This window comes from Mytilus trossulus, chromosome 14, assembly GCF_036588685.1.
Source record: "Mytilus trossulus isolate FHL-02 chromosome 14, PNRI_Mtr1.1.1.hap1, whole genome shotgun sequence".
In the NCBI taxonomy this organism is placed as follows: domain Eukaryota; kingdom Metazoa; phylum Mollusca; class Bivalvia; order Mytilida; family Mytilidae; genus Mytilus; species Mytilus trossulus.
Genome location: NC_086386.1, coordinates 26,490,899 through 26,510,874, shown reverse-complemented (window position 1 = coordinate 26,510,874; position 19,976 = coordinate 26,490,899). Strand labels below are relative to the sequence as shown.

The 19,976-nt window shown below is 32.0% G+C and overlaps 1 protein-coding gene across 1 annotated transcript; it reads right to left on the bottom strand.

Moving 5' to 3' along the window:
* Positions 1-3,140: 3,140 nt before the first annotated feature.
* On the bottom strand, positions 3,141-19,881 carry LOC134696192 (glycine receptor subunit alphaZ1-like). The gene is made up of 10 exons (XM_063557862.1): positions 19,716-19,881; positions 18,978-19,066; positions 17,708-17,761; positions 15,519-15,583; positions 8,859-8,926; positions 7,549-7,775; positions 7,058-7,140; positions 6,158-6,289; positions 5,105-5,487; positions 3,141-3,366 (listed from the first exon to the last, which is right to left on the bottom strand). The coding sequence occupies exons 2-10, from the start codon at positions 19,052-19,054 to the stop codon at positions 3,238-3,240; spliced, it is 1,218 nt and encodes a 405-aa protein (XP_063413932.1). The 5' UTR covers positions 19,055-19,066; positions 19,716-19,881; the 3' UTR covers positions 3,141-3,237.
* Positions 19,882-19,976: the final 95 nt, after the last annotated feature.

Here is a 19,976-nt window from a genome sequence, read left to right as displayed (position 1 = left end):
CCCCACCAGCTTTATGACAGTTGTTTATAGTTTTGTAATATTTACACAATTGAATGAGCAACACAAACAGACACAATAAGTTAAGTAGCGGTACATTTGTAGTAACCATATGTGGATTCTTAAGAACATTAAGGAACTTATTGGTAATTTTAAATCTTGGTCTTTTTTTGAAATTAGTTCTGACAAAAAGTTTAGATTTTTCAAAGCTGTATACCACCATTCCCCATGTGAAATTATAATTTTGAAAATACTTAGAAACGACACAATTACCATATATGTCTTCCTGTGTGACGTTTAATATTCATATTGAAGTTGGTTTAAATGAAGAGATGCAAAGCAATAGAAGGCCTTTTTCAACCTTTATCTCATTTGGTTAGGCAGTTTTGAATTGATAAAAGTTCCAAATGAGGGACCCACCTCCATCTGTGACAGTAACGATCATGCACAGTTCTTGACGAATGAAACAATTCAACAACTAAAATTAAAATTGTTGAAGTTTTCCTTCTTTTTTTTTTTTGGAAGATGATTTCATTTCCCACAGTAACTTAGTCAAGGATTTCTTTTTGTAAATCCTTTTGTCACTTATAAATAAAAATAACTCTTTACTACTTTCATGAACACGAAACATTTTTTTTTCCATTTATCACTAACAAGATCTCTCTAACATAAACAGTTGAAATATAGCATTGCCTCTGTCTAGGTTTTTTTATTACTATTTCATTATTTTCTTTTTATAAAACTACTGAGTACAAAACTAAAAGTAAAATATATTCAATGTTTACTAAAAACAATCCAATTGCTTCAAAGGAACTTACTTTAAATTTCTTCGATAAATGTAATTTCTTATTTCTTATTTCATCTTGTCTACGTTTAAATTAAGTTTTATATGGTTAAAAAAAATCCCTCGATTATAACTGTAAATATATTATATTTTCGTATAATTAATACAAACACTCCAAAAAATTTAAGATAAAGCAACTGTTACCTCGATAAAACAGGGGATTAATGATGTAATGATCCAAGACAGTAAATGACGTTTGCCGTGTTTGATCTTTTGATTTTTGACATTTGATAAGGACTTATATCTTGATACTGACTATGAGGGTAGATTGAAAACAAAACTTCACGACAAAAGAGATAATTTCGGCTTCCCAATTGTGAGACCCTAAAAATCATTAGCTAGAGGCATGCATAAATTTGATCGCTTACATTGAAAAGTACGAATAAAATCAAATATACATCAAGTAAAGAAAAGAATGTACCTATTGTGTCTGTTTGTTAAGTTTACACATCGTTGATAATATAATTGAATTGGAAGCTGCTGTCATACAAGTTAGAGGTTTCGCGCTTCAAAACCAGGTTTAATTAACCATTTTCTACATTTGAAAATGCATTCACCAAGTCAGGAATATGACAGTTGTTGTTCATTCTATTGATTTGTTTTATCATTCGATTTTGCTATTAGATAAGGTACTTTCCGTTTTGAATTTGCATCGGAGTTCTGTATTTTCCTCCTACAGTTTATGTGTAACTTTCGATTTAAGTTTGTAACCCGGTTTTGTTTTTGATTAATCGTTTACTATTGGAAAAAAAAGTAAAATCACAAAAATACTGTACTCAGAGGAAAATCAATTCGGAAAGTCCATAATCACATGGCAAAATCAAATATCAAAACGCATCAAAAACGAATAGACAAGAACTGTCATATTCCTGACTTCGTACAGGCATTTTCAAATGTAAAAAATGGTGGATTAAACCTGGTTCTATAGCGCTAACCCTCTCTTTTTAATAACAGTCTCATTTTGGAAAGCAGTATACTTTTGTTTCCTTTATTTACCGACACCATCACGAGTTTGTTGGCATTATGGAAAATCAGTTTCGCAGATTATAACTTGTATATTCCAATTATTGTAACTACAATTCATTCTCCTTTTCCTGATATGTGATCTACAGAATAAGACTTACCACCGTGTTCATATGAATATTATCAACACTATTATCTTGATTTAGAGTAATTTCTCGCAATTTGATTGGCTGATATTGTCCTTATAAATCATGTAAATTTCAGTACACGTTTTTCAACGTTTTTCAACGTCAATTGGAATTATCTCCCTTACACCATTGACCTAATAAATTTCTAAATACATTTGGTTGATACTGACCTTATGAGTGAAATTAGAAATATTAATTTGAGATATAGAATAATCAGGATAAATTCGTAACAATACAGTGTGTAATTGTTCTTATAGAGAATTCATCGGGTCAATAGAAAACTTTCTAGTTCGATGCATTTCCGTCAAAAACTCTGGTTTTAGTGAACGTCATTCGTGCGTTTATGGGCATCGTCACTACCATTTCATTGTTGAGCGAGGGGTTGGAAAATTATAATGTCATATTGCACATCTCTTTCGGCAAATTAAATTCTTAATTGACAATCAGCACTGCTGTCATTAGGAAAATGTGATTAAATACTTACAAAACAAATATTATTTCTGGTTTATCCTGCACGATGACGATCACTAAGACGCTTGCTGAACGTTGATAGTGCAGGGATACAGGCGAACCCCTCTATCTGGTAAATGACGTCATAATGGCGCGCATAATTAAAGAGTTTTTTCCCGTGATGGATGAAATCGAAAGTGGTCTATTCAATTCAAATCGGGTTTGGCTTCACCTCACCCGATATGAAGTTTATTGACCCGATAAATTCTCATATTAGGACAATTGCACACATGTTATTAAAATTATTACCACAAGTGGAGGAGAATCTGCAAATCGTTCAGGAACACATGTGATCAACCCCTGTTTGTTTGCGGGTTGTTTCAGTGTTAAGTTGCCTTTGTTGTGTTTTTTGTACTGTTGTTAAACTTTGTTTAACTTTTGTATTTTTTTTTTTTTTTACATGACTTTATTTTCGACCTATAAGTTGAAATGTCAAGTCAGGTTTGCCAAGTTTATTACTACATATCATTATTTTGCCGTCACAAGTAATTTTGCGCTTTGAAAATATGAGTTCTCGGTTATTTGTCATATCTTTTGAAATTCTGTTTAACATAAGTTAAGTATCTTTAAATATAAAAAAAAATATTCACACAACTCCGTCTTTAATGGCCTTAATTTAGTTGTTGTTTCTTAAGAAATATGAGTCCAAGCATAACTTTAATAATTTCAAATGACAATACTATTAATAGCACTACTGCTAATTTTCAATGTGATATGGATAAAACTAATGTGATGTTATGTCATATAATAAAGCCAATATATGACATTGAATATCACAAAAACAAGCGGGAAAACAGCTCTTGATAATTTGTCAATAGATCTTGCACTATTCTTCTTCTTCGTGTCTTCCTTGGCATTCGGAACCTAATTAAAGATATAGATTAATTTTGATAAATTATAGATTTAAATACCCTTTGATTTATATAAAGTTAACATACTTCTTGGCATGTAGGAATAGTTTTCAATGTCATTTCTTGTCGTTATGCACTTGTAATTACATTACAAAACTTAGGCCGTGTTCACACCAAACGCTGTGTACAGTAAACATGTTTACATTTGGTTTAATGTAATGCACACTAGTTTCACATGACATTTGTTCACATCTATACACCTTGTTTAGCTACCTGTACATAAGTTTTGTTCACACTTGTAAACTATATGTCATTTAAATGTTCATTACGTAGAACAGAATTTAAATTTTCAAACAACTTTTCTAGCAGTTAGGGAACGACCATTTGACTTTAAAAAAAAGGGGGGTGATTTTACCACAATTTGATTGAAAAAAAAATCGGGTCATACAGATGATTAGAATGAACAAATGTTCTGAATCCAAAGTTTGCCCATACATTATAGTGTCAAATATTGAATTTGTGCCATAGAAAAAATAAATAAATATAAACTTTCGCCCGTTATTTTAACAGACTTGAGATACTGCACAAAAAACAATTAGCCTCACCCTTTTCAGTAATGCATTTATGAGTGAATCGTTGTTTGAGTAAAGACCAGTGGCAAGTATTTCTGTCAGTAGGTACGTCCAGTCGATTCGGGAAGACCTTTTAAAATGAATTATGTGTTCGGCAATGATGATGGATGAGTCTTGTTTGTCTTGGTTAGGGGTTAATAAGTTAATGAATTATAACACATAGATATATCAAGTTAAGACAAATGTTTCTGCAAAGAACTTTATTAATAAGTGTTATAAGTATCAATTTTATATAAAAATCGCTTCTTTTTTAAATATACATGGAAAAATTAAAGTTCTGAATGCCTAGTTTTGTGTACACTTAACCTGCACAAGGCCTACATCGACTATCGACTGCATGTAGACAAAACATGATTTACACTACATGTAAACATTGAGTTTTATCAATGAGAACGTAATGATGTTTAGTTTATGTGTGAGTTACACTAACACAACACCGAGTTTAGGTCAATGTGAACACGGCCTTAGGTTTGTTATTGTCCTTGTTTCAGTTCTTTGGTGTTGGTCTACATGTGTTATCTCGTTGTTAACACTCTTTCAAAAATACATTATCAATGTGTATGTAGACATAATATATACACATAATGTCGACAATTTTTAATGTCTTTTCATCTTAAAATGCATATTTTGTATTTGTAAATTTAATATTCTTGTATAGCGTACTTCTTATCAATTATATACCAATATTGTTTCAGATAAGGGTGAATGTTTGGTTCCATTTAAAAGGCGGAATAAAAACCATAGGAGATACCCCTGTGCATTTTACTAACCCTATATGGATCCGTACGGGGACAATATCGAACCATATAACTAATGTTAAAGAACTTGGCATAATCGTAATACATGGACTGTCCGTAGCCCGTGCAACAGCGACACTGACCGCGCCTCGTCACTCATTACAGCTGTCTTAGTCAATACAACTGTCCACCCTTACTATTATATAATTAGTATATGATCAGTTTAAAACAAAACACACACGATAAGCGCTTATATATATTAATTCCTTATTTTCATATATATAGATTTTCTTCACCCATTATGTTTACCATTACTAGATGATATATTCAAAAAGCTGTAATTGTGACTAAAACATTTTTACATCATAAAAGTTAAAAATACCTGTTCTTTAAATATATTATGGTTGTTTCCCATCATTCCTATTCGTTCAATTGTTCTCCTTTCCTCAACTCGTTCGATCATTGCAACATATGCGTATTCTATCATTGCACCGAAAACAAACAACAAACACACAACATTCCATACGTCTATGGCCCTAACATATGATACACGCTGTGTTAAGCCAACACTAAAATGACCATTAGTGGACACTGACAATACTGTTAGAATGCCGAGCGATACTCTAGCTGGTATAGCGTCAGTATTTAACCAAAAAGAAACCCATGAAAGCACAACTATCAAAGCTGATGGTGCATACACTTGAATTAGATAGAATCCATACTCCCGTTTCAGGTTTACATTAACACCAATACACGTATAGTTTCCTATAAAAAAAAACATTAATATAAGTAATAAAATTAACGGTACCAATTTCTTGCACCAGATGCGCATTTCGACAATACATGTCTCTTCAGTGATGCTCGTGGTCAAAATTTTTGAAATCCAAAGCTTATATAAAAGATGAAAAGCTAAAATCCAAAAGGTCCAAAAAGTATAGCCAAATCCATGAAAGGAATCAGACCTTTGCATGAGGGAGATACATTCCTTAATTTATAATAATTTCTAATATTTTGTAACAGCAAATTCAAATAACTCAAAAAATCCGTATTTTCATGCCAGTACCGAAGTACTGGCTACTAATTGACGTCTTCGTTAGTTCCTAATGATAACGAATAAATGACCAGCAAATAGGCAAAAATAACTGTTAGCAAAAAGTCGCATTTCCAATTAAAAGTTTTCTTTTTTTGTTTAGACATTATCAAATTTTAATACTAATCTGGTTCTGAGTAAAACATATCACCTATTGTTTTCTAATAAGACTACTATTTGTTGTGTTTTGGCACCATTTTTATTGAAAATCAATACTGTACAATGCGTTATACACCTATTATACGTACTATTGAATTATAATGAATCCACAGCATCTTAGAATGTTTAATTTTTTTATATATATATATAATGTTCAAATGAGATAAACAATTCAAGTAATTTTACCTGATGGATATTCTTTATCACAAATATAAGATTCAGATGCTTTTATATTAAACTGACTGTTAACAATACCATCTTTTAATGTCATAGCAGGCTCCATCCACCGTAAACTAACTGTAGATGCTGAAAACCCATCTAAAAAGTAATCAAAGAAACACTGTAATGCTGATCTTTAACTTATAAAAACTACCTGATGAATTCCTTATTAAGGGCTACAAACATAATTTTATGTATTGTATTTTGTAAAATATTTAGTTCGAATACCAAAAAAGGTAAAAATACAAAAATATTGAACGCCGGGAGAACACTTCAAACGGACATTCCCTAATCTAATGGCAAATTCAAAAGTTTAAACGCATCAATCAAATTGAAACAACTTTGATATTCCTGACTTGGTTCGTATGCAGAAAATAGTGATCGAACCTGGTTTTATACATAACTTAACCTCTCACTTGTATGACAGTCGTATAAAATTCCAAACTATCATAAATTGAGCTGAGTTTATAATAAATCTTTGACTTCCAATATGGTAATTCAAATCTCCTATTGATCAATAAATGAATGAAAAAAATTTGTAAATACATGATCAATGACTTCGGCAATGTCATCTCTTATCCCAATTAGGAACAATTATAGCTCATTTTGCCAGAATGTAAAGTTAGTTTCTTGGGTCTAATTAATATCTCTTTTATTTAAATGTAAACATCTTGTATAAAACTATCTTTAAATTAAAAAAAAATAGTTAATAGGTTTGTTTACTATGCTTACTGCAAATCAATTGAATAATCATATAAATATTATTTCATTTAAAATCTAAAATAAATAGAGAGTTGTCCAATTGACAATCATACCACATCTTCTTTTTTATACTTAATTTTATAATCTCGATATAGTTATACTTACAGCTTTCCAGCTCCAGTACGCATGACTGTTCATCAAATGGAAATGTTTGTAACTGCATGAAACAAGTAAATGTTCCAGTTACTCTACAAATTTTAAAAATCGTTGCAGTCAAATGATTGTAATCTAATCGTTTGAAATATAACCATATTGTATAAAATTAAGAATGGAAAAATATTATGTGTCAAAGAGACGACAACCCGACCGAAAACTGACCAAGGCCATCATTAGGTCCTTAAACAGCGAGAAAATCCATCACCCAGAGGTCATCTTTAGTACTAATTTTCAATTTCCATATTGTACTCATATGTTTAATATATATGTGGAACACTGAGATATTTAATGATAACTTATGCCTGTACAGCATCTGGAATTGGACATTTGTTCTTTTGGTTGTTCATCGTTGGTTGGTATTGTATAGCGCCTGAATTTATTAATTGTAGACTAATGACTTTATCTTAGAGCTAAATTATTTTGCGCTAATATTTTCATACCTTAAACTATACGATACAAAACCATTCGGGTGCAGAAACATCATCTTGTTAGGAACAGTAACATCATGAATTTTTGTATCCATGTCAGTCATGAATGATAAATCTGGAACCCATATACAATCTTGGACAGAGTGATCGAGTTCAATTCTGCTGATTTCTGAAGGAGCGGAAAACATCAAGCGTGGATCTATCCATTGTTGTCTGAGATACATACTCATGGAAAATTTCTGTTGAATGAATTCACATATTTGATATTTATATGTTAAGGAACATTTTTGTCCAATTACATTATGCAGGCGTAAATTGAATGATGCACATACACTCATGTGCCAAAACTTTATGTATGTACATTAACAATGCAAATGGATTAAAGTTTGAAAATTCGACGCATGATGTGCTCTTTTCTACAGAACTGTTTCAAATTTTCAGAAAAATGAAAACGCTATTCAGTAATTATAACCTTCGTACATTTAACTCTTTTTACGGAAGTAAACAAAATCAAGCTGTCAAGATACTTTGGTCACAAATATACTCCGTATTACACAAGAATACCCCATTTTATTAATATTAAGTCAGTGTGTCACGCTTGTAATTGCTTTGTTTATGTCTATACCGAAATTCGATTTATTTGTATTGTAGTCCTGTCATGTAATCTTGCCATGTTAATGATATATTTTACACTGCCATAAAAGCGGGAGGTTTAGCTAGGTACAAAACTAGGTTCAAACCACCATTTTATTCTTAAAATGTCCTGTACAAAGTCAGGAAAATGACCATTGTTATATTATAGATAATTTTTTAGTGTGTCAAATTTTAGTGTGTTTTTGTTGTGTCGTAGTTCTGTTACATTTGATGTGTTTCCCTCAGTCTTACTTTGTAATCCGGATTTGTTTTTTTTTCTCAATCGATTTATGTGGTTCGAACAGCGGTATCCTACTGTTGCCTTTATTTTTCCCAATCATGCAAAATAAACCTATGCGAACTATAAATATCACTATATAGAGTGTCCCATTGCGAACCTTATATTAATTTTTTTCAATCCTTCTTGTCCTGCCTAATGAAGTATCTTCACAGATTATAAAGCTCTATAAAATATCCTTTCAATGTTTAACCGAGTAATATCATTTGTTGTTTTAGTTTACAAATTATATGAGTCTACAGTTAAAAGAAACGTTGACGATAGTTATGATATATCTGTTATTGCTTAAATATGTAGATAAAATTTCTTACTTCGCTAATCTATTCTTGATTGCTTATTGTTGGTGCAGCTATTATGATTATCATTATAAATTTCTTTCTTTAATATTTACCATTTCAGATTCGTCAATTCCAAATACGCCAACAACATACATTTGTACTTTGACCTCTGTGGGAATGTCTGTAGAATGCATGAACATAAATAATTTCCTTATAAAATATCAATGTTTAGCTCCCAATTCATTTGTTACATTTGCATTTTCAAAATTGCATACCAAGCTTGGAAATCAACAATCAACTTATTTTAGTATTGTATTAAGGAAACAAACCAAATACGAAAAAACAGTAAATATTTTGTAATCTTTTCATTGAAGCTGTGCCATCTGAGATACATGTTCAACAGTTTCACAATGGAAAATGACTTGTCGTGTCGTTTCATATATCACATTATCAAAATCCAAGGCTAGCGTTGTTTATATACGATTTGTTAGATTTCTTAAGAAGAGAAAAAAAAATTTAAGAAAAAAAAACAACAAAAGTTTCTGTAATATATATATATTTGAAAGTCGTATCAATATGCATGACAATGCATTTACAAAAGAGACTGAAGATACCATGGGGACATTGAAAACTCACAAGTTGAGACAAACTAGTGGCAATTAGATACGAAACCAACGCAACGGAAACGTTCATAACACCCTACTTATAAAACTAAATATTGAATAAAACGAACCCCACCAAACAACACGGGTGAACTTAATTGCTCCGGAGAGTAATACATTCCTACTATACATGTGGCACTAGTTGTGTTGCTCATTCAAGTACAACTCCCTTGAAAAGTCTCATTGAGTGATGTCACAATAAAAGAAATAGGCTAGGATTGTCATAAGGACAATAAGGCTCTTCGTGGTTAGTTCGGCCATATTGGATAGGGGTAGATTTTTTTTAAAGGGATGGAAATAGTATGAAAGTATGGGAAATCCTATGCATGTTTCTAAGCAACTGCTCTGTTTAAATGGTGTGTTCCCGTATTTTTCACACTATTTTTACCTCCATTATGAAAATCTACCCCCTATCCAATATTGCCGTACTAACCGTGAAGAGTCCTAATAGAGAAAACAACACAAGCGACATAAGTATCTACTTTATACGTTAAATGTTACTTAACAATGGTATTTGTACGTAGGAAGCGTCAACTCCATGTTATTTATACCTTCCAAGCGTCATTTCAACATACATTATACATATGAAAGTGAAAATTATTAATTTGGATTGTCTTTCTTTTCCCAAAATCATTTTTAGACCGTTAAACAGGTGAAAACGTATGTATTAATCACTGACTTTGCATACGTAAGATGGTAAGTCGGTGATTGTTTTAACAGATTTTTATTTTTTTGACAGTAAGCTAAAAAATACGATTTTTATAGATAAAATGAAATATATCAGTATCTTTTTATTTGAGTTGACATATTTGATACCTTTTTTCCAAATTGATTTATTCAAGTTTTTGGTGAAGACGACATTTGTATCTTAACAGTTGTTATGTTAATGTGTAATGTTATTTATCAACCGATGAACACTTATTTAGATTACTAGAAGATCTTTGTAGAGCCCCCAGTCATTAATTCCCATTTTTTTAATGCGTTGCAGCGCATACTACAGGAAATCGAACAAACTTTAAAGTTTATGCAAGGAAATTAATCAAGATTTTAAAATTATAAGGAGTCAAAACAGATAAAAGGAAATGTAGCTGATGGTTGCAAAGTTTTTTTTATTTCTTTTTTGCTTTCTGAAAGTTAATCCTCTTTCATGCAGAAAGAGCAAACCGTTTTCAATTAATATTTTATAGTGCGTCTTTTCTGTTTGTAATGTTAATATACTGCTGTATCAGGTTTAGAGTGAAGGTTGGCGCCTCTCAAAACGTTCAAATCCGCTGCATATATTATATGCACCTGTCCTCAGTCAGGAATTTAAGTCAGGAACAGTGCTTGCCTTTTCTTGGTATGTTTGATAAATGTTTCTCGTTTTGTAAAATAGATTAGAACGATGGTTTTCCTGTTTGAATAGTGATACAACGGTCATTTTGGGGCCCTTTATAGCTTGCTCTTATGCTCATTGTATTCTGCTGTTGCTTAGGAATCAAATAAAGGAAATCACATTCAAACTCATTGCATGATTTTTTTTCTATATTTATATGTTTATGAATTTAAAGAAAAATCCCCTCTGTTCGTTCTTCGCTCAAGGATCAGCATCAGCAGCATAACTACTTAGGAAGTGAAATGAGAACGACAAAAGTTGCAGGAGCATTGGAAACAGGTTATTAAAAAAAATCTTTATATGAGTATTTTAAGCAGCAGCAACAACAACAACACTCTATCCTCAAGTAGCGGCAGCAGCAAAACAGACACAAGAAGGTAGTGAACACAAGAGCTGTAGAGGAAGTAAAAGCATTACATAGAAACACCTTGTATATGACCCAACATGAAGCAACAGCAGCAGCGACAATACTTTAAAGTGTGAAATGAGCATTACTACACAAGGCCGATATTTAATAACACAACTTGAAAACGTCATAGAAAGCACCCAAATTAGAATTTTAACCTATCAATATAAATAAAAAGATGTGGTGTGAGTGCCAATGAGACAATTCTACATTCTAGTCAAGTCCTTATATGAATTTAAGAACGCGGACCTTATAGAAAGCACCCAACCCGTAAAGCCCTGTCTCGTAGTTGTATCGTTATAACTAAACTCCCAAAATTAATCGATTCTGTTCCGGAACTACTTTAATTTCCTCCATCTTTTAGTGAAGAGTTGATCTGAGCTGGAACTGCCAGTGATTTTGCATTGTAAACCAAGATAAAAAAAAAGAACATCTAGAACTATTTCTATACAAATCTACCCATCCGAGAAGTTCAGAACCAAAAAGGCGGAAAGATGTTGTTACTCCCAATCGGCACTCCAGGGACGATAAAGAAACTAACCTCGGCTGTATAACGTAGTCCAACATTGAAGTTTAAATATATCTTCTCACAGATAAGATGAAGTCTTTTTTTCCTACAGATTCAATTTAGTTTCGCGAAATGATGCACAATTCTGCAGCGCAAATTCAATGCATGCTTTCTCATAAAACCTTTTGAAATTAGTTGATGCGTTTAGTATTCCTATCATGGTAGACCAGTTGCCGCATCACAACGTAAGGGGTATATTCACATCACTTAATATCATACATCTGATATTCCAGGAAGCTACCATTTGATTTATGGGGGGGGGGGTGGCTACGATAAAAAAAAATTGTGTCCTGCAATTTTTTAAAGTTGTAATTTATGTCCTGCATTTTTTTTCACTATATTTGGTCCTATTTTTTCCGTATCACTAGTTTCCAATTAATTCTTAACTATCAAGTTCGTAATCCAGTCGTAGCTATATAAGTTAAAGCGACTTTACGACAACTATTACATGAACCGTCAATGAATTGTAGTCTAGGCCTTTTATATGTAATATAGTATTATGCATTTTCTACACAAAATGTAAAGCTCTGGATCGACTCAATTTTGTAGAGACCAATTAATTTGATAGACTCATCTTTTAAAGATTAACAATAAAATATTAAAATCCTTATTAATGTACAAAAAAATTAACGAAAAACAAATATGTAACACCAAACGACAACCACTGAATTACAGGCTCTAGACTTGTGGACAGGCACATATGTATGTAAAACAGGGTTAACATGTTAGCGGAGTTCCAACCCTCCCCTAACCTGAAACAGCGGTGTTATAGTACAATATAAGAACGAAATGTAAAAATCATTTGAAAAAGGCTTATCTGTAGATATTCGGTCTCCACAGTATTCCATGTACCTTTTGGGAACCCGCAAATATTTTTGCCATTCTCTTTATTTCATAGCAACGTTATGTTACATATTTATATATGGCGTTTAAAGCCAAGATGCAAATATATGCTGATTAAGTTTAACTTGGGTTAATTAAACTAAATTGATTTTTGTGGGACTTGTGCTTAATTAACCAAAAATTATTTTGTTGATTGATATAGATCGTTACTCATCTAATGTTAACTGCATAGTTATACAAGTTCCTGACCTGTGAAGTGGAGCTGTAGGAGACTTTATTATATTTGTTTGTCTGTCTGTTGGGTGATCTTGTCTATCTGTCTGTCTGTCTGTCTGTCTGTCTGTCTGTCGGGTAGTGTTGTCTGTCTGTCTGGTGGTCTTGTCTATGTCTGTCTGGTGGTCTTGTCTGTCTGTCTGATTGGTGGTCTAGTCTGGTTGTCTTGTCTGTCTGTCTGGTGATCTTGTCTATCTGTCAGTTTATCTGGTGTTCTTGTCCGTCTGTCTGTTTATCTGGTGTGTTTGTCTGTCTGGTGGTCTTGTCTGTCTGTCTGTCTGTCTGTCTTTCTGGCTGGCTGGCTGGCAGGCTGGCTGTCTGTTTAGTGGTCTTTTCTGTTTATCTGTTGGTCTGGTCTGGCTGGCTGTATTTCTGTGTCTGTTTGGTGGTCTTGTTTGTGTGTCTGTCTGGTGGTGTTTTTTATGTGTCTGTCTGGTGGTTTTGTTTGTGTGACTGTCTGGTGGTCTTGCCTGTCGGTCTGTCTCTCTGATGGTCTTGTCGGTCTGATGGTCTTATCAGTCTGTATATCTGTCTTTCTGGTGATGTTGTCTGGCTGGCAAATGTCCAAGATTAAATCCAAACCAAGTCCGAATTTGTTTGGGTCTTATGAGTTTGGTCGTATAATTCTTTATATGCTGGATACTATCAACGCTAGTCTGTGTCCACACTTGTTTCATTCGATATTTCATAAACGTATTTGCAAGAAGTTCTTCCCAAAAAATAAACTTATGTATGTGTTCAACCTTACTGTGGATACTCGTGTAAAGAGATGTTTGGTACAATATGGCCAGGAGATAGCCACTCAGATGTTCCGTTAATTTTCTTTCTAATATTAACATCATAGAAGGAACGAACAATCTTTTTATTTGTTTAAAACTTTGGTGCGGAGGGGCATTTTATTTCGTACAGACAATTTGATGAAGTGTATATGAAGCAATAAAGAATAAAACTTTTTAAAAATCTCAACCACAAAAGATGAATGGTCGATATCTAACAATATTAACAATCAGATAGCTAACTACAAGGGGGAGTAATGTTGATTTTAAGCAACTATTGGTTACCGTATGACCTTCATAATTGAGCTTTAGTCCAGACCCAGGGCTCAGTCAAATTCAGATTGCCTTAACTATGTACTGACGACCATTAACAAACAAGAACTATCTTGATATAAGATATACGACACATTTATGTGTCGCCGGGCGTGAAGTTTTGTATCAACCATAAATATTTATCTTAAGATCTTTTTATAATTTCACACATGTTGATTCTGACTTGACTATAAGGTATATCTGAAGTGTTTTTTTTTCGTAGAAAAAAAACCTTCAAAATACTAGTTATGATAGCTATACGTCAAACACAACTTTAAATTAGAGATACAACCTATTTTGGTGTGAATATCGTGGATAGACGGTCAACAAAATGAGATGATATTTGTATTTTGAGATTTTTATTTCAATTATAATATTATAATAATAACATGCTTTGACTTAATAATTAACCCTGGGCATTTTAACAAAGTATAACAGATGTGTAGCAGTGTCTCCAGTTATTGAATCCTAATTTAAACTGGATATCAGTTCTTTATACCTTCCCTTGCTTCTATTAATTACGATTATTTTTCTTGCGATTTAATGGTTAATAATTTTAAGTTACCAGAGTTACTAAATACTAAAAAATAAAAATAGCTTTTTCAAGTTTAGACGTGCATGTTAGCTTAAAGATCGACTAATTGTGCACTGACGAAATCTTTTTTTTTTGGAAAAGGGAATTAAAACGAGAAAGCAAACATGTGCGAACCAAACACAAATATTATAAGCAGCAACAAAGTCAAGCACTGAGTAGCATATGACCGAGCATAAATTATGGTGGTGGACAAACATGTTTACCGACTCAAAATTCTCCCCTAAGTTTAGAAAGCGATGCAACAGAAAATCAGTTTAAAAAGACAGTTGCAACAATTCACAATAAATAACTCGTAAGAAATAGTCTAAGCTAGGACATAGATTAACGATCTGAGATATTAAAGCCCGGGATGACGAAGTATAAAAACAAATGAGAGACGAAAAAATTTCAAAAAGACCACACCAGACCATAAAGCAGAATTCAGCCGATTAATGGCATTGGGCTGTATCTGTTTTTCGATCGGTTTGTTTCTATCAAACAAAAAAGACTTACACGTACAGTATCAACCAACAAAAGATTGTTTAATTGTCCAATGTATTCATGATTCCCTAACTGAAAATAAACGTTTTCCACTAATATTGTCTTAATTCAAATACTAGTTTCCTAATTAGATAAAGGAAAAATATAAAGATAAAGGCGAAGTTATGGCTGAATGGATTTCGGAAAAAGGGAGACAATTCAATCTCAAATATAGTCTTAATTTTGATTTCTTACGTATACTTTATGTATGACGTTAGTAAAGTCAAATATCGAGAATTCTCTAGTGGAACGTATCTGTGGTCATATGTTACACGATATTGCATTACAGTCAAGCCATATTCGCTGGGATAAAATGATCTGTGAAAAAGGTTATTTTATTTTAAAAGAACATAAATGTGTAATGACCTGTTTAAATACACTGCATGATACAGTTTCGATAATTGTTGAGTTAGAGTGTTTTAACACAATATGCTTTGTACGTACCTGAATTATACCGTGGTGGGTACCTTTTGTCGTATCTTGATAGAATTCTCTTTATTATGCTCTCCCTTTAAAACAATTATGATATGAACATGTCCTTGTGAAAATAACATTGTTTTACGCAGTAGTATGTACAAATGATATTTTAGATGGATGAGATATAAAAGAATGTTTACAACGTCTCAGTTGTAAAGCTGCTACTCTTCTACCTCAGGAATAGATTACCATTTTTTGGAAATCCTTTTAGGAATTTTGGTCCTCAATGCTTTTCAATAAACTCATCATAGATACCAGGACTTAAATTTGTATATACGCCAGACGAGCGTTTCGTCTACAAAAGACTCATCAGTGAGGCTCGTATCCAAAAAAGTTCAAAAGGCCAAAAAAGTACGAAGTTGAAGGGCTTTGAGGACCAAAATTCCTAAAAGTGTTGCCAAATACAGCTAATGTAATCTATGCCTGAGGTAGAAAAGCCTTAGAAATTCAAAAAATTCTTAATTTTGTAAACAGTAAATTTATAACTATAACCATATCAATGACAATTCATGTCAGCACAAAAAGTGCTGACTACTGAGCTTGTGATACCCTCGGGGAAATAAATCTCCACCAGCAGTGGAGTCGACCTATTGGTTGTAAAACTCATCATAGATACCAGGACTAAAATTTGTATATACGCCAGACGTGGGTTTCGTCTACAAATGACTTACTTCGTACTTAATTTGGCTTTTTTTTTAAACTGTTTTGGATTGGAGCGTCACAGATGAGTCTTTTGTAGATGAAACGCGCGCCTGTCGTAAATACAAAACTTTTTCCTGGTATTCATGATGAGTTGATATGCACCAGTTATATAATTTAACAAAAAAACGCATTACAACCTGAGTCCCCCACTTGGCAAAATAAATTGCCATTTTGATATTTTAATTGGTAATTTTTACGGCAATATTCTTCTGGCGAAATGTTCTGATTCTAGTGTCGCTGCTGGATTGTATGGAGACGAAACTTTGTGAACTGACGTACAAAACTAAAGTCCTGGTTTCTTTGATCAGTTTTCTTTGCTTTATATTCTAGTTTTAGGGTTAAATTACAGAGTTCGATTAAAGGCAATATCGCTATTAAAGAAAAATACATACTATAAGCAGTGGTTTAAAAAGTTTCATTCAAATTGGCATTTTTGAACATCTAGTATTGTCGATTAAACTACTGTTAATAGTTTCTACCTGTTGATAATAGTTTTTGAGATGTTCTTCAAATGCAAAATATAAGTAACAGTTCGAATGAAAATAACTTCTGGACATGTTAGTCAATGGTTTAGGCATATTGGCATTTTATATGCCTTGTTTTAGTGATCAAATGATTTCAGCCATACAGCATATTTGAAGATTTCGTAATGTTGATAACTGTTCTGGTTAAAATGTCCATTTCAATCGGTATTGTTTTCGTAACTAACGTGAAAACTGAACACAAAAAAAATCGCAAGGTAATAACTCATAACGTTTTAGTTATATTAAGATTCATGTAGATGACACGTGTAATGATAACTGTTGTTGTGTTATGTTTATATTCATTAAACACTCACCCGTTCGACACACAGGGTTTCACTCATATACAAATATTTTGTTTCTTGATATGTTTTGTATCATGTCATTGCAATTTAAACATTGTTAACTTACTATTTACTAAAATAACTATTGAATATACCCTAAAAATTAGTTCATCCATCCAAGTTAGATAAAAATCAATTAAAAAGATTCCGCTGAAAAGATCTTTGTTATTTGAGAGATTGATAGTTAGCGTAAGAATACCTATAGCATCCACATAATTTATAAGATTCGAATGTTGACTTCAGCGGTTATGTTTGATATGACAAGTATGTGGGAATAATCGGTAAACTTGACAAATAATTAGTCAGTTTAGTGTGACCAACCATGCCATTGTTGTATCATTAACGTATAGTTCAAACTCATTTTATACAATTGATCACAAATTTGATAGTTGTACATAAACCATTTGTTAATTTGTATGTTGATGACATTATAAATATAAATTAAATATACCAAATGGAAAATCTAACCTATAAATCGAAAACACACTGACTACGTCATGGAAAAGGGAACTTACAATAAGACAAACAACAGTATACAAAACACAACTTAGGAAAGTTAAGTTTTACTAGTAATCGAAGATAAAGCTACCTTATCATTTCACCCTCTTCTTCTACTCTAGTATTGTCTTTTGTGCTGTTAAAACTAAATTGAAACAAAAGAATATCTAGTTAAAATATTACTGAACAGCTGCTTAATAGTCTTGCATATAGTGTTCGTCGTACCATTGAAATTTCGGTTTGAAGTGACTTGTAGACCCAAAGGATCGGGTAGTCTAATTATTTTTTGCATATTTCACTGTATTATATAATATTTTGTGAAAACACGTGTCATTATACTAGATAATTTTACTTAGATATAGGAAGATGTGGTGTTAGTGCCGATGAGACAACTCTCCATCCAAATAACAATTTAAAAAGTAAACCATTATAGGTTAAAGTACGGCCTTCAACACGGAGCCTTGGCTCACACCGAACAACAAGCTATAAAGGGCCCCAAAATTACTTACTTATAGCTTAACGTTTTTATGAGAATGTTCGAGAGTCGTGAATAAATCATACACTATTTGGAGTTGTTGTGCGTTTCTGTTTTGCAGTATACATCTACTTACAATCGCTCAATTATGGTTATGTCAATACTTGTAACGTGTTGCAATTTTTATCTAAATTTACAACTATCATTATGAAATGAACTGTTGCTGCCATTAAAATTCATTTAACACTTTTGATTGCATATTTTTGCATTTTTCAAGGTTTGACTTTTCCAAGTAGAAGCAAATTAAAGGAAGCGATATTAGAACTGTTTGAGGTCCATTTATTATCTTTTAGTAAGAGTACTGTTAGTTTACTTTCACTAATTGTAAGACCGCATAAAGTATACGTTTCATATTTTTCATTCAACGTATATGTGAGTATTGTGATATACTTGTACAGTTCAAATAAAGGGTGAGTTTTACTCATTTTTTTCTAGATTTTTTATGACCGTGTCATTTGTTCTTTTTGGACATAAAAAACAGGGAGCGAGATCAGAACTTTCAAAATTGGATTATCCTGCCTAATGGGTTTTTTTATGTAAAGAATCCCAGCAATATGTTGTTGGGTTTGGTTCTTTTTAAGCAATTTTTCAGATTGCAGATCTCCTATACTGTGTAGTTCTTCGATGAACAGGTATTTAAGGTCTGTACTTCACTGTTCTTCTAGACAAAAGAAAATATCTCAATGTTATGTTAATGAATCCTTACAAATGTTAGATTATGTCATAATTATTTTTGCGATAGATCATGGTGAATCCATGAAAGGTATGAATGATATTAAACCTTTCAGTTGTTTTTTTCAGAATTAATAAGAAATAACATTCTTACCTTTGACATACTATTCTGTCGAATGTAGCAATGTTCTGGTGGATACATATGGCAATTGTTATTGTTGTAAGAAGCATTTCTGAATAATTCTAAAAACAAAAATCAATTACAATTGAGTTCTATTGTAGCCTTTAAAGAATGTAAACAATGATATGTTTTACTGATAAATTATGGTTTGCACTACAAATCTTTTAAATATCTATCCATTCTATTTATGTTTTTCCTTTGGGATACAGATACACATTTTCATTAATGTATAATGCTTTTTAAACTACTTTTCGCAATTACGATGGACAGATCAATCGGTTTGTTAATGGTATCATGAAAATTGTGGTACATGGGAAGAAACGTCTATAAATTAATCAAATCAAATCTACAACCTTTGCAGTGTTTTCCTAAGACAAAATGACAAATTCAATAAAAGTTTTTTTATTTTCCTTTTAAAGGGCCCTGTAAAGAGCATTCATCACATTACCTACAAATACAAAATATCATCTTCATTCAGACAGAAAAAAATAACAGTCTTAGTAGTTTGTTTTCTAAAATTATTCATATTTTTTCATTTTAACAATAATTGCACTTCTTTCTATTAAAGATGCATCAATTGTAATTGATTTAACTAGATTTGCATTCTTTTAACCATGACAGTTTAAAAACATGCTATTCCAATAAAATCAAAACTTTCAATTGCAACTATTCTATATGACTAATGTTGTATTAAATTCTTATTATACAAACCTGTTGAATGTATGAAGTCGACCTTAGTATTCCTTTTGAAACATGCAACTGTAGTTACTTAAATATGATGTACTGCAGCAGAATGGTAAACATATATTTAAACCACTAAATAAACATAATAAAAATAAATTAAACAAAATGGTCCTGTAGTAGCTATCAAAATAATTGAAAATTAAGCAATATTCTATAGATTAAAACGGCAATATTTGTTGAAAAAGATCGATTTTAAATAATTGAATTGGAGACGGCTTAAAGTATGTA

Bases quoted from the DNA above. Each gene is read 5' to 3' on its own strand.
- LOC134696192 (XM_063557862.1), bottom strand. From the start codon at position 19,054: ATGCTTCTTACAACAATAACAATTGCCATATGTATCCACCAGAACATT. The intron at 15,584-17,707 runs GTAGCTTTATCT...ATTGTTTTAAAG, and splicing joins GAAGAGGGTGAAATGATAAG to GGAGAGCATAATAAAGAGAA. The intron at 7,776-8,858 runs GTAAATATTAAA...TTCATTCAACAG, and splicing joins GAATTGACGAATCTGAAATG to AAATTTTCCATGAGTATGTA.